This window comes from Alosa alosa, chromosome 8 (genome assembly GCF_017589495.1).
Source record: "Alosa alosa isolate M-15738 ecotype Scorff River chromosome 8, AALO_Geno_1.1, whole genome shotgun sequence".
Lineage (NCBI taxonomy): Eukaryota > Metazoa > Chordata > Actinopteri > Clupeiformes > Clupeidae > Alosa > Alosa alosa.
Genome location: NC_063196.1, coordinates 2,430,637 through 2,443,995, shown reverse-complemented (window position 1 = coordinate 2,443,995; position 13,359 = coordinate 2,430,637). Strand labels below are relative to the sequence as shown.

Here is a 13,359-nt window from a genome sequence, read left to right as displayed (position 1 = left end):
TTCTTTGATAATTACAACAATTTCAGAGCTTTTTGAACCCAATACTTTATGTGCAAACCTCACAAATTATTAATAAATTTGTAAATTATAAAAGGTATAGTACAGCATTGAAACACATTGCTAGTACACACATTCTAAAATGTGTATTAGAGTACATGCAAAATTGACCAGCATTACGTAATTCACTCTACAAACCGCAGCTTCATCACAGCACAGATTTAGCTGCTCATGCAGAGCAAATATGTCAATAATTATGCAATTAAGCAAAGGGGGAGCGCGGCTTGCTGCTGGCATCTGCGGAGAGCCCAGTCGGCTGTGTCTGCTGCCCCAGTTCCAGCTCATTTTTTCATGATTGAAGACAGTTCCAGAATCATACTCTGAAAACACAGAACAGCTATTAGAGCACTGGTCACAAACCTGCAGACATACAGCAAAGTAGCCCTGGATTTCTGCACTTGCCATTGACATTCTTCTTCCGCTGGCAGGGGGTGGTGTGGCTGGTGGACTCTCCCCCTCAGCAATGCGTTTGGCCTCGGCGTCAGAGCCTGCGTTGGAGTCCGGGCTGTCGGACGGACTGTCGGAGAGGCCGCGGGACATGAAGCTGGCCTTCCTTGCTGTGGGATAGTTGGTGCTGTCTGGAGAGTCGCTCAGGTCCTCGCTCAGGTTGTTGTTGCAGATGCTGACTCGGCTCTGCTTGCGCATGGCCCGTGGCTGTGGCGCCACGTTTCTCGGGGGCGCCGACCCCTTGGGCCCGTTGGAATCCTCGCTGCTGCATGACACTTGCCGAGTGTCGAGGGTGAGACGGCGCTCTGTGGCACCTAGTTGTCGCAGGGCGGGGAGGTCAGCCTGACTGGGCAGACGATTCGGCCGGCCATGATCAGAGCCATTGGTGACATCATTGTTGTTCACCTCCTGATTAGGCCGAGGAAGTCCAAAGGATTGAGGGTCCACTTGACCATCTGGCATGACTGCACAGGTTGCATGGGTAAGATGTATCAGTTTTTGAGGAGAGGAGTTGGTCAGGACACAGACCTGTTGGACCATTGAATTTTTCTTAGACCTGCATAATATGCTGTCCTCATCCAGCCCTTTGCCACCGTGTATGCTCTGTTTAATCTTTTTCACCCCAAGGTGAAATATCTCTAGGAGATTTAGAAACAGAGAAACGCCTGCAATGACCAACATGAAGATCATGAAAATGTTTTTCTCAGTTGGCCTCGATACGAAGCAATCCACACTGTTTGGGCAGGGTAACCTCTCACACTTGTACAATGGATCCAGACCGATGCCATAAAGGACATACTGCCCAATGATGAAGCCAACCTCAACAACTGATCTAGTCAAGATATGGAAAACATATGTGCGCAGTAGTGAGCCCCGGAGTGGCGCCTTCCTCACCTTCTTCTGCTCCTCCAGCTTCCTCAGCTCCCTCTCCACCCGCTTGTGCTCCTCCCCGAGACCCTCCGTCATCTCCATCTCCAGCTTCAGCAGGGCTTTCTTCTTGTGCCGCTCCTTATCCAGGGTGCGCAGGCGATACAAGGCGTGCCCCATGTACACCAGAGAGGGGGACGACACAAAAATGATCTGCAGCACCCAGTATCTTATCATGGATATTGGGAAAGCTTGGTCATAGCACACATTTTTGCACCCAGGCTGTTCTGTGTTGCAAACAAATTCACTCTGCTCATCGTCCCAAACGTCCTCAGCGGCCACGCCAAGCACAAGCATTCGGAAGATAAAGAGGATGGTCAGCCAAATTTTCCCCACAATAGTGGAATGGATGTGGACCTCTTCTAAGATGCTCCCCAGCAGATTCCAATCCCCCATCGTCTTTGTCACATATCCTAGACATTACAATTCAACACTGTGTTCATAAATAAATCACAATATTTATATTGTGTAAACTTAATGCGCTTAATGAATCCCACATTGTACACCCAGTAAACATTTTGAATTAATCCAAATGAGAATGATGAACTTACTTCAAAGATGTATGAATGCTCTTCTATGTCCGAAGAATCTGAACATAATAAACATTAACTTAACACTCTGGAAGAAATTCTGACATATTCCACTTGCATGAAAGAGAAGATCCTCCTCTTGACATCTCTGGTGAATGAAGTTAGAGTCTGTTGCACAGCAAACTCATAAAATGCATTCATCGATCCTCCAGTGACTGGACAATGGCCTAAAGCAAGTGTGCTACGCAACTGTTGACAGCGGTGGACTGAAAATAACATGTTAGTAACAATGCCAACAACCCCTGTGGCCCAAGTCTAGACATCAATAAACCATGTGCAAAGCCTGCTTTGTTACTGGACATGTTTAGGTAAGCAAACAATGTTATGTTAATTACTTTTATGTGATATTTCTAATACTTGCTTGTTTGTTGACACATGCAAAATGCAAAGAATCTCTATATTGTAACATCCAGACCAGAAGTGCAGACAAAAGAATCAATGAGACATGTCGATTTCAAAGTCAAATGTTTGGTGTGCCATTTTAGGTTTTGCTGGTCACTCAGTCTATGACATAACAGGAAAATAAAGCAATGCACAAAAGTCTTTTTTTTAACTGCAGGTAATTCCTGCATACTTGAAAGTCACAACATTTGTTTCAATTGTTTTCCCACATTGTTCATTTTCATCATGAAACTTCAGAGGGTAGGGTGAAAAATCTGTATGTAACAGCAAGTGTCTATGTGGAGGAGAGACACAATCAGGGTTACCTGAGGTTAACAACGCTTCTGGCTGTGACCCAAATACTCATTCTCCCCTGAATGGCCAAAGTAATGGGATAGTGCATAATACAGTCGCCACACCTCCAGTGTAAATAAATAACCTTTAATTAAAAAGAAAAAAGGATCTTGCACAAATGTACATCATATACAGTTAGACCTTAAGGCTGGGATTCTGTAAGAAATATTCTCATAGTGCAATCCCACTAATGTCTGTCATTAGTAAATTAAATCAACGTCCAAAGCAAACAAAGGACAAAATGATTACACTATATACAACAAAACAATCATTATATACACACTCCAACAATCAAACAGGCACTTGAAATTCACAAGAATGTCTCAAAATCTTTCAAGCAACTGATAACTTGAGCTGAACAATGCTTTAAACAGTCCTGTCTATTTATGGTGATCTTAATGTACTTTATTTAGTCTGCAAAATGTACCTGTCACCTGTGCTTCAAGATAAAATAACCTTTAGAGTTATTGATTACTAGTTCACTAATACGGTCATCAGTGTTTTAGATTGATCACTTGATACATGACAACAAAAGAGGAATTTATCTCTGCACATCAATCTATACATGGAGTTGATATTGAAAAAGGTGACCAAGCAAATATCTTATTACCTTTCTTACACTGACACAGAAATAAAAAACAGCTGTGCACTATGTCCACAGCTCTTGGGCTACTGTAAGAGTCAGTTCCAGTGAAATGTAGGTTAAAAATGGGAAATAAATACGAGTAAAAGTCCAGCAGCAAAAATCACTCCTGTTTGCAATTAGTCTTCACCACAGATCAATAGTTTTTTTGCACAACAGACAAAAAAAGTGTCTGATTAATCTGAAAGTGCCATCTCCTGTTGAGTGGCATCCATTTGTAATATTTGCTATAACTAAAAAGAAAATGGCCTACAGCCACACACACACACTTCAGCTACAGCATCAGAGGTGCAAGCTCCATGCTGAACAGTCCAATGTCTCATTGCTCAATGTCTCAACACTCCATCTTTTCTTTCTTCTTGAAGAGCTTCATCAGCTGGGCAAACCTCTCTGCAATCTATGAAATGAGAGACACAGAGAACAAAATACATTAATGTCGGGTATTGGCACAAAACCTATGGACACCAACATGTCTCTGATACACAGCCACAAAAGCACTCAAATAGAAAATATGTTTGCAGAGTGTAGGGAAATACCTGAGAAGGTGATTTGTTCATCTTTTCTGATAAAGCAGAGAAAGTATCCCTGGATGGTCCTTTCATCTTTAATGCAACAAGAATGTCGCGATCTTCATCCCTGTCAAAACCAAAAACAATTTCCTTAACTTAAGATCTTTAAGATGTGAAAAATGGTGGCCCATTCGCCAAAAATAAACACAAATAATCACCATAAAACACAATCAACATTTTTTAAACCACAAATGTAAATTTGATCATACACAAGTGAATGAGTAAACCTCACCTGGTCCACGTCACCACCACCTCGCCACGTTTCTTGATCACGTTCTTAGCAGAGAGGCTTTGGGGAGAGTGCTGAGGAGATGGGGCTGGGGGCTTGCTCCTTTCCTTCACTGAGGACTTCAACTCCCGTTCTGTGTTACTCTTTGACTTCTTCTTATGTTTTTTCTTGTGATGTCTATCTGGGATCGTTTCTGCTTTTGCCTTTTTTGCTTTTGGTTCTGTATGATGCTTTTTCCTTTTTCTTTTCATCTGGCCATCGTTGCCACTCTCCTGAGGTCCACCGATCGCCTCATCCTTAGATGCAGACTCACTTGCATCAGCTTCGCTTTGCTGAACTTCAGTTGGCACAACAGACATCTCTGCCAAATTTACATTCAACTCTGTGCCTGGTAAACTACAACGGTCACCTTTGTCAGATGCCGTGGCTATTTCTGGTGGTGGGCATTCAAATGTACTTTTATCCAAAGGCAATTCTTCAGACGTCCCATCATTTGTCACTTGTTCTGTGTGGCGGACAGGACCTTCGACAGTGATGGTAGGCTGGCTTGCTGGACTCTCCTCTGAATCGGAGCTGACACCCTGAGCAGCTGAGGGAGTGGGCACTAGAGCACTAACTGTGGATGTATGCCTTATTTTTACAATAAAGTGATCGTTGGACCTCTCAGTCACCACTGCTTGCATAGGCACATGAGGCTTGAACTGGAAGAGTTTTGGTTCTGTGCTGTCCCAGGTATGTCCAGCACTGGACTCACAGCTGGAAGGATCCGTGTCAAGCGACAGATGAATGTCGTGCTCCGTGGCGTCCTCGCCATCAAGAACAGCATCCTCACTAAAATGAGCATTTCGGACCTCATCTGGAGTAGACAGCAGCTCCTCATTCACTGGGTGCAGAAAGCTCAGATGGCTGTCTGTTTTCAGAGGTGAAGGAATGGTAAGAGAGACAGCCAAGTCTTCAGCCAAAATGGAATACATTCTTTGCGAACTCACAGCAGCTGGTTGAGATGCTCTACTAGAAACAGGACTGGAAGGAATCTCCAAGAGGCAACTTTCATCTAACACTGCAGGATTTAGGGGCATCTGAACTTTGGGAGTGGGCGAGAGTAATTTGCATGGAGAGATGGAGGCCCATGCTGCCATAAGCTTGGAAGGTGTACCAAACTTGGAGGGACTAATCATTCCTGTTAGGAAAGTTCTTTCAGAAGAGTGCTCTTTTTTGGGTGTTCCTAAAAGCCAGTTTTGATTGTCTCCCATTGAAACACTGCTTTCAAGTAGATCTGAACCTTGTAGGAGACTCTTAAAAATATCTCCCATCTGAGAATCTGAGACCAAATTAAATGTTAAGCTTGATGCTTGTTGTTCAGTAAGGATTTCAAACTCAGACTTGTCCAGAATTGACCCAGAGTGAGACAGTCTACGAACGTAGGTGTTAACTCTGTCCACTGACTTGTCAGTGGGCATTCTTTCAGATGTAGGATGTGCAATCTCTTTAATGGATCCAGATGCACCTGGGTCTTCACTGGTTTCCTCACTATTCATCCTCAGATTTTTTCCTCTACTGCCGAGTCCAGTTTTGTAGGCTGGCTGCCGAAGAGGGCATGGAGTCGATATCATTGGGGCTTCTTTAGTTTTCACTACGGAGACCTCCTCTTGCTGCCTCTTTGCTGTAGTCACACTTCTTGAAGGAGACTTTGCTTGAGGCTTTTTTACTTTAGCCTTTTTAACAGGATTATCAATATGATCCGTCCGTGAAGGCTGTTTGCTATCTAACGGCTTGGATACACTTTGAAGGGTCATCTGTATTTCCTTAAATAAAAAGTCAAGTTGCCCATCCACAAAAGACCACAACTTTGACTTTAAGTTGTCAGAGTTTTGCTCAAAGATTCGATTGACAATTCCATTGTTAGTCACTTTGTTCATTACATTAATAATGATCTTTTTCAGCTTGGCTTTAACATCACTCTCTTCGCCACACATGTTCTTCAAATTTAAACTACTGACCAAATCTGTAAAAGATAAGTTAGACATTTCCATGACAGAGTTGAAGGTCTTCATGGGGAAGTTTTTGTGAAGCTTCATATATTTTTTTCTCAGCTGGGACCGGATTACTTTGAACATGTTCATGATTTCCTCCAGAGTGGTGGTTGAAGGTGGCAAAGTTTTGGGGTCAGGTGGCGGAACTGTTTTAAAGCGCCTTTTACAGGTAGGGCTTTTGTTCACAACGGTCACTGTGGTCTTACGACCAGAGTTTGGTTGTAAATCCACAGACCTTTTCTGAGAAGCCCCTTTCGTAAGGCTTCGAGTCCGAGGGCTTTGTTGAGTTTTCATGGTTGTAGACTTCTTGCACTCTTTAGGGGTCTTGGGACTTTTTGCAGTCACTGGGGCTTCATCACTTTCACATTCGCTGACAATCTCACCTTCCTCAAGTTCCTCTTGTTTGGTGTTGCCAACAGTGGCAGCTGCAGAATCTTCTTCAGCAGTCGTGGAGCAGTCGGTTTTTTGATTTTCTTTATTCACATCCACAACTCTTGAGCTGGTATCTGGTGTCAGGGTGGCATTCAGGAAATCTTAACAGCAAGATAAGGAAATGTTAGTGTGCAAAAAATGTCCATTTGAATTTCTTTATAACTGGGTCATTCTGTGTCAAATCAGACAAAATCTAGGAAAATGGTTGCTGCACCGTCTCAGATTTTGCTCAAAGTTTGTCTACCTAATGTTTAGGTCCCAAAACTAAGACCTGTAAAATATTTTTGTTAAATTTAAATATTTTGTATCATTTTACACTCTCAGAAATGCCTCATCTTGGAGGCCATATTTGGGCATTAATAGTTATAATTAATTTGGGCATTAAGTATTATTCCTAGCCTGTCCAAACATTGTAGGGTGGAAGACCGATTGGACCATTAAGGCCCTAGATATGGAAGAAAGTGGTGATATTGAAGGTCTTGTAAACTCATTTTTTTATCCACGTGGCACCAATAACTATTTTATCTGTAAATACAATACTTTATTAATGTTGAGCCAATATTTGGCTCTGCAACAAATCCACATGAAGATATTAAGGATAAAACAAGGTGTGATTGCATTTTCTGGTAATGTTCATAGGACTGAGAGGGTTTGATCGCTTACCTTTACTAAGACTTTTGATATATGGCTGCTTCTCAGGAGGTGGGGGCTGTACTTTCTTCACCTGACGAACTGGACTTGTAAGAGGACTGATGGCTTCGGGAATGAGTTTGATACTTTTAAGAGTGAGCATCATCGAATCCTCATCTTGGGGAAGTACAATGGAGCTGGAGGGTTCTGTGCAATGCTCTGTATCCTCTGTGGAATCTGGTTCACAGTCCTTTGCTTGTTGAGCAGGGGTTTCATCTGAGCTGACAACTACTTTTTCTTGCAATACCAAGTCCTTTTTTGTAGTGCTACTCACATTAGGTACTTCATTCAACTGCTCTTTCAATGGACTACAAGAAGTCATATGTTCTGCACTTTCGATTTCCATTTTTGAAACTTCTGGAACATCTAAGCGAACTGTACAACTGCTAGGGCATGAGTGGGGCGTCTCCAAGTTAACAGTGCTAGATACAGATTCCATATCAACACAGCTTTTAACGGGTGTTGTTTCTTTGTCCCTATTCATTTGTGAAGTCAATGCGGTAAATGGCTGATGTTGTAACACACCAGAACGTAGAGAGGACGTTGTCCTGGTATCTGATGTTTTCTCTTCACCATTCTTTGCTGAATTTCCAGTAAATGTGAAAACCATTGGCTCCGCAGCGTCTATATGATCCTTTTCAGTGTCCAAAGAACTTTCAATAACTGCATCCTCAACCATAGTAACAGAAGTGACCATATAATTTTCTGTTATGGCTGCTGAGTTAGTTGTGGTCAAATTCATAGAATTAGAAATGTCACGGCTCTCTTTATGTGGAATTAAGTGTGATACGTTGGTCTCAGTGGTTGCTACAACCTGCTGATCGACTGCAGGAATGGGCCTACTACATTCTACATTGTCCTTCTCATTACCTGCCTCTAACGAGTCGTTTTCTGGACTGGATTTGACTGGCATCTCAATCACATCTGGCACAGGGTTTTCCCTTTCCTGTGTGGAGGTTTTGCTGCAGCACTCAGGGTCCCTTGATGGAATTAGGGACACTGGCATTTTCTCTTGAACATGGATTTCTTCGACAGATTCCTCAAGTTCATCTATGACATAAAACTCTTCACCTGTATCAAGGGGATTAGTCCTTTCTAACGATGATGGAGAACATACTCCATCTTTCACTGATTCACTGTTTGGTGGCTTACACTCAGTTGGTTGATTAGGCTTCTTTACAGGTGACAGTGTGAGATTGAGAGTTTCCATAAAAGATAATTTTCTGTTGGGACTGTTGTCATCAGTGGCGCTTCCATCCATGACCACTTCTTCCGACATTGCATCTATTGCCTGACATGTGTTGTGATCCTTTTTTCTCTTCCTTTCATCATCACTGGTGTGTTCAGAAGAATTAAGTTTCATTTCCGTGTGTCCTTTCTTGGTAGTCTGCTTGGTTCCATCACTTTCCCTGACAGTCTTTTTGTTAGAAAGGAGGAAGACCCCTTCATTTTCTTTTATAACAGGCGTATGTGTGCATGTGTTCAATTCTGACCTTGAATTTTCTTTTGTTTTTTTGTCTGTTGTGTCCACTGGCTCTTCTGTAGGTTGTTTCCTTACACCTTCACCTTTTTTCAATTGGTCTTGCTTGTGAGGGAAGTCTTGGTGATATTCAGATCTGTCAGCGTACGTGCAGGCTCTACCTTCTCTGCCATCAAGCTTTCTCTCTGGAACTCTATCCCCGGGCTTCTTCTCACTCTTACTAGTCCACTCTCGGTTCCGCCGTGACCTTTCCTTCTCTGCCTTGCGTTCATGCTCTCTGCCTCGGTCTGCTCTGGCGCTTCTGCTTTCTCTACTGGCACATTCTTTCCACCGCTCCTCTATTCTGTGATGGCCCTTTGTTGGACTTTTTTCTCTCCTGTGCCGAGATGAGACTCTGGAACTTTCAGAGCGGACGGTATGCCGTGACTTATGACTGCCACTAGAACTTTCCGTTTCTCTAGAACCCCTACTTCTTTCCAAACAAAGGTCTTCTGAATTGTCTTTAGATGATCCTTTGGTCATTTGAGAAGATATAGTATGATGCGGAGGTGGACTTTTGTGTCTTTGAGATTTTGAGCCTTTGAGATCTTTGGATTTACCTGAGGTCAACATGTCTGAAGTTGAATGATTATGTTGTATTTTACTGGGCCTGGAAGAATGTTCACTGTGATTCTGGTCTGACTCAGTGGATGATGGTGTCTTCTGTGAGTCCTTCTTTAATTCTTTGTTGTTTTGACCTCTGCCATCTGCTGAAGATGAGGCTGTGATCGTTGGATCAGATCTTCCATGACCCAGCAAATGTTGAGACACAGGTTCATGCTTATTTCCATATTCCAAAGCATCTGAGGTACTGCTGTGATTGTCAACTGGCTCATCAATACGGTCACGGAGTACAACACTTGCATCCTTTGCTCTTGGCAATTCTGTAATGGCGAGTTGTGTTGAAGATGTCTGCACAGGTGTGAATGAACTGTGATTTGCCAAAACCTTCTCATGAAAGTTCCTCCTTTCATAATATGGTTCACAGACAGGTGCAGGACCCTCATATCCTTTACAACCTGCTCTGGTAGTAGCTCGACTCAGGAGTTGGTTAGAACTAGGCCGATGGAATATCAGACCAGAGTTTCCAGTTCTGCAGGGAACAAGACCACAGAAGACACAAAACTTCAGATATAGTAGGAAAACAATAATTATGAAAATAATCACATTTTATCACACAAAGGACCATTTTATTAAAACAAAATTGATTGCGGGTATGTTTATATATGGAGCATACTTGCCTTTCACTGAGTCTATTTATCTCTGCATCCTTGCGTCCAATCTCACCTCTGGCTGTTTTGATAAGTGCACATATATTCTTCTTCAGAAGTGTATTCTCCGTTTGCAAGCTCCCATTCTTGAAAATAATGTAATAATGTAATAGCATAAGCATAGGACATAAATAAATATTAGGGGAGAGACAATCAATTCACTTCAGTTTGCAAAATGAGATTCAGGTAGCTCATTTATCTCCGGTAAAGCGTTAACGGTGTTATAACAGCATTTCTGCTATATTCAGCTCCTAACATCTTCACGTCAAAAATAACAATTTGAAAAAATGCATAAATCCTTTTTTACTGTAACATGCTGATTCTCTAGGTGCAAGACCCAACCAGGTCTGTGCAGACACTAATTACATTAACAATAGTGGCAGGTTCAAACACACCTGGCTCCACCGGAAACAAACGAGCTCACAGAGTCTTTCGTGCACGTAGCCTATTAGGGCTGCAACAAAGGATAATTTTGATCGATTTTGTTGATTAATCTATTGATTATTTTATAGATTAATCAAGTAGTTGTTTAGTCTATTAAAATACTGGAAAATGGTGTAAGAATATGCTCTCAAATGCCTTGATAGTCCACATGCAAAATATATTTTGTTCACAGTCATGGAGGAGCATGTGAAGCGTAAAATATTTACATTTTACATCATTATAAAAGCAAGGTTTACTTTTACAATATTTAACTACCTGTAAAAGGTTTTAGAGTCCTGATGGGCACAAATGATTATATAATGTAATGCAAATCATAATATTAACAGGTCCTAACTACTTTGAAAGAATCATACCAACATATCTATTGCTATTGTTATGTTATCAAATTAGGAAATATCTTGCCATTCACATACCATGTTCACTATGTGTTCATGTTTTGATTGTCTCAAGGTCTTTGACAACATGTCTTATTTTACTGTATTTTCTGGTATTACCAACCTGTGATTCCAGCTGCTGCAACTTCTGGATCAATTCTTTGAGTTGACTTTGTGACTCTTCAAATTTAGTCTTCATCTGCAATGAAAAACTCTAAACTCTCAAATATTCCACATACAACCATACAGAGTGTGCCATTCAGCTGTACGAGTGGAAATTATCTACTTATCTACTGTTCTATTAAATAAATGATTTAAGTAATCAAACATAAATACACACTTTTACTAATTAGCCAGATGTACCAGATAGCATGGATGAAAAAAACAAGATGCTTAGAACTACAGATCTAGAATGTAATTATATTGTTTCAGTTGTTTCGTTTGTCTCAATGAGATTACTCAATGAATCAGATCCTAAATACCCAACATACATACATATGTGCATTTTTGTTAAGAGTATGTTAAGAGTATGAATGCTGGTTTAATTTCAATATCTTGAAAAAGCCCTACTTTACATGTACATATATAGACAAGCAAAACCTACAAAGCATAATTACTTTCTAGATCTATACAGAGATTAAATGATGAATACAATGCTTTTTGTTAAAAAAATGTTTCAAACCTCATTGTAAGATGCCTCTTTCTTTAGATGTTCCTCTACAATAATTTCCTCAAACAAGTCCATAGATTCACTCTGCTTTGGAGAAACTGAGGATCTGCATGCCTTTCCTAAAACAGCACCAAGAAACACTTACATTTCATTGAAATGGAAAGCATTAACTGAATTTAGTGAGGATCATTCCTCATATAGCAAGACACAGAACATACATAATGCACAAGTATGCACAAGTATGCACTGCATTAAGCCATGAGTACTTACCTGTATTTCCATTCTTCTCATCTGGACTATCCTGAAGGTCTGCATAAATATCCACTGAATCTTCGTCATTGTACACAAAGGTTTCAGATGCAGAATCTGTTTCAGAAGCAGATCATCTTCTATCACAAAACTGCACACCTTTAATTTTCATGCAAATTCTGTTTCATAATATTATTACATAGGTTCAAATACATTTCTAAAATGACAATGAGCTATCCAATGGTTTTAGTACAAATAGACAGAGTTGATGATTTGCAGGTCGTCTTGTCGATACAATTACTATTCTGGAGTTAAGAAAACAATTATAGAACAATTGGCATACCTATTGTCATTCACATACAAAACATTTATGACCACCATATATTTAAGAATGATTTGACCTACCAGAATGCCAGGTGTGACCAGGCATGGTCTCTGTGACTTCATCCATGATCACTTAGGTCTATGCACTCCCACACATGGATTTGCAAGGATAGGCTCTCTAAGATATAACATGAGGGATCTGTGCAGCTCCCAAGGTATCTATAGCTGTGGGTTTAGATAACATTTCACACATTAAAATTCAACTGGATTATCTTTCTTTTTTGCAATTCAGCTGTTTCTTAAAGCACTTCCCATCTTTTTGATTCAACCTTTTACATTCAAGCTTTTGTTTTTTCATGTGTTTGTTTACATTCATATGCATGACCATTTCCACTGTTTTTATTTATTTATCATTACCTTTGGCTGTAGTGCTACTTAATATTAGAATAAGTATGCCTACATACAATGATTACATATAACTTGACTAGAAAATGGTAAAAAATTACGAACTGCTAAGTGCAGCTAATCAACTGCTAGCTCAATAGCTATATACACAGCCAGAACCAGTAACCTATAGCCTGGATGGATGGATACATGGATGTCTGTCTATAATGCTACAATGCTCATTAAACGATAAGTCAACCATAACCAACAACTGCCACAATAATTGTACAGCAAACTACGTTAACACTGTCCCTCACAAGAAAGCAAACTGGTCAAACGGGTAGCTAAGTTGCCGTTAACAGTATGTTTCCTTGGGTTATGCAGCCAGCTAGCCAGCAACATCTTGCATTTCTCATGTAAATTACAATTTTGTCTCTAAAACTTATCATTTTACATTTGCAGCAAACCCCCTAAGGTTGAGGTAAGACTGTCATATAAGCTTGTTGTACATACCATGAGAAAATGTCCAAGAACTCTCAAAGAATGCACCCAGAAATGTCGCGCCAACTTCACCCATACCAACACAATACAGGAAGTTACGACAATTTCCCGCGGTATCTCTGGGAAAGTTCATTGCATCTTCCGGTGCTTTGTGCTAGGGTTGTTTGCAGTAGGTTGAATATGTGTGTTTGAGGACAGTAGAAACCTTTGATGGGTTAATCTGAAATTGTTCATGCCATGATACCTCTAAATCGTCAAATACTGAATGTGC

At 40.9% G+C, this 13,359-nt stretch overlaps 2 protein-coding genes across 2 annotated transcripts; both read right to left on the bottom strand.

Moving 5' to 3' along the window:
* Positions 1–2,091, bottom strand: gja10b (gap junction protein alpha 10 b). The gene is made up of 3 exons (XM_048250433.1): positions 1,983–2,091; positions 460–1,844; positions 1–377 (listed from the first exon to the last, which is right to left on the bottom strand). Exons 2-3 carry the CDS (start codon positions 1,825–1,827, stop codon positions 339–341), a joined length of 1,407 nt encoding a protein of 468 aa, XP_048106390.1. The 5' UTR covers positions 1,828–1,844; positions 1,983–2,091; the 3' UTR covers positions 1–338.
* Positions 2,092–2,824: 733 nt separating this feature from the next.
* casp8ap2 (caspase 8 associated protein 2) lies at positions 2,825–13,227 on the bottom strand. The gene is made up of 10 exons (XM_048251005.1): positions 13,101–13,227; positions 12,285–12,428; positions 11,901–11,996; positions 11,643–11,749; positions 11,085–11,159; positions 10,113–10,228; positions 7,326–9,964; positions 4,201–6,763; positions 3,936–4,035; positions 2,825–3,796 (listed from the first exon to the last, which is right to left on the bottom strand). The coding sequence occupies exons 2-10, from the start codon at positions 12,328–12,330 to the stop codon at positions 3,734–3,736; spliced, it is 5,805 nt and encodes a 1,934-aa protein (XP_048106962.1). The 5' UTR covers positions 12,331–12,428; positions 13,101–13,227; the 3' UTR covers positions 2,825–3,733.
* Positions 13,228–13,359: the final 132 nt, after the last annotated feature.

Coding starts and splice junctions, on each gene's coding strand:
- gja10b (XM_048250433.1), bottom strand. CDS start 1,827: ATGGGGGATTGGAATCTGCTGGGGAGCATCTTAGAAGAGGTCCACATC. Junction 378..459: donor GCGGAAGAAGAATGTCAATG/GCAAGTGCAGAA, acceptor CTGTGTTTTCAG/AGTATGATTCTGGAACTGTC.
- casp8ap2 (XM_048251005.1), bottom strand. CDS start 12,330: ATGGATGAAGTCACAGAGACCATGCCTGGTCACACCTGGCATTCTG. Junction 9,965..10,112: donor ATAAATAGACTCAGTGAAAG/GCAAGTATGCTC, acceptor TGTTCCCTGCAG/AACTGGAAACTCTGGTCTGA. Junction 6,764..7,325: donor TATCAAAAGTCTTAGTAAAG/GTAAGCGATCAA, acceptor CTTGCTGTTAAG/ATTTCCTGAATGCCACCCTG.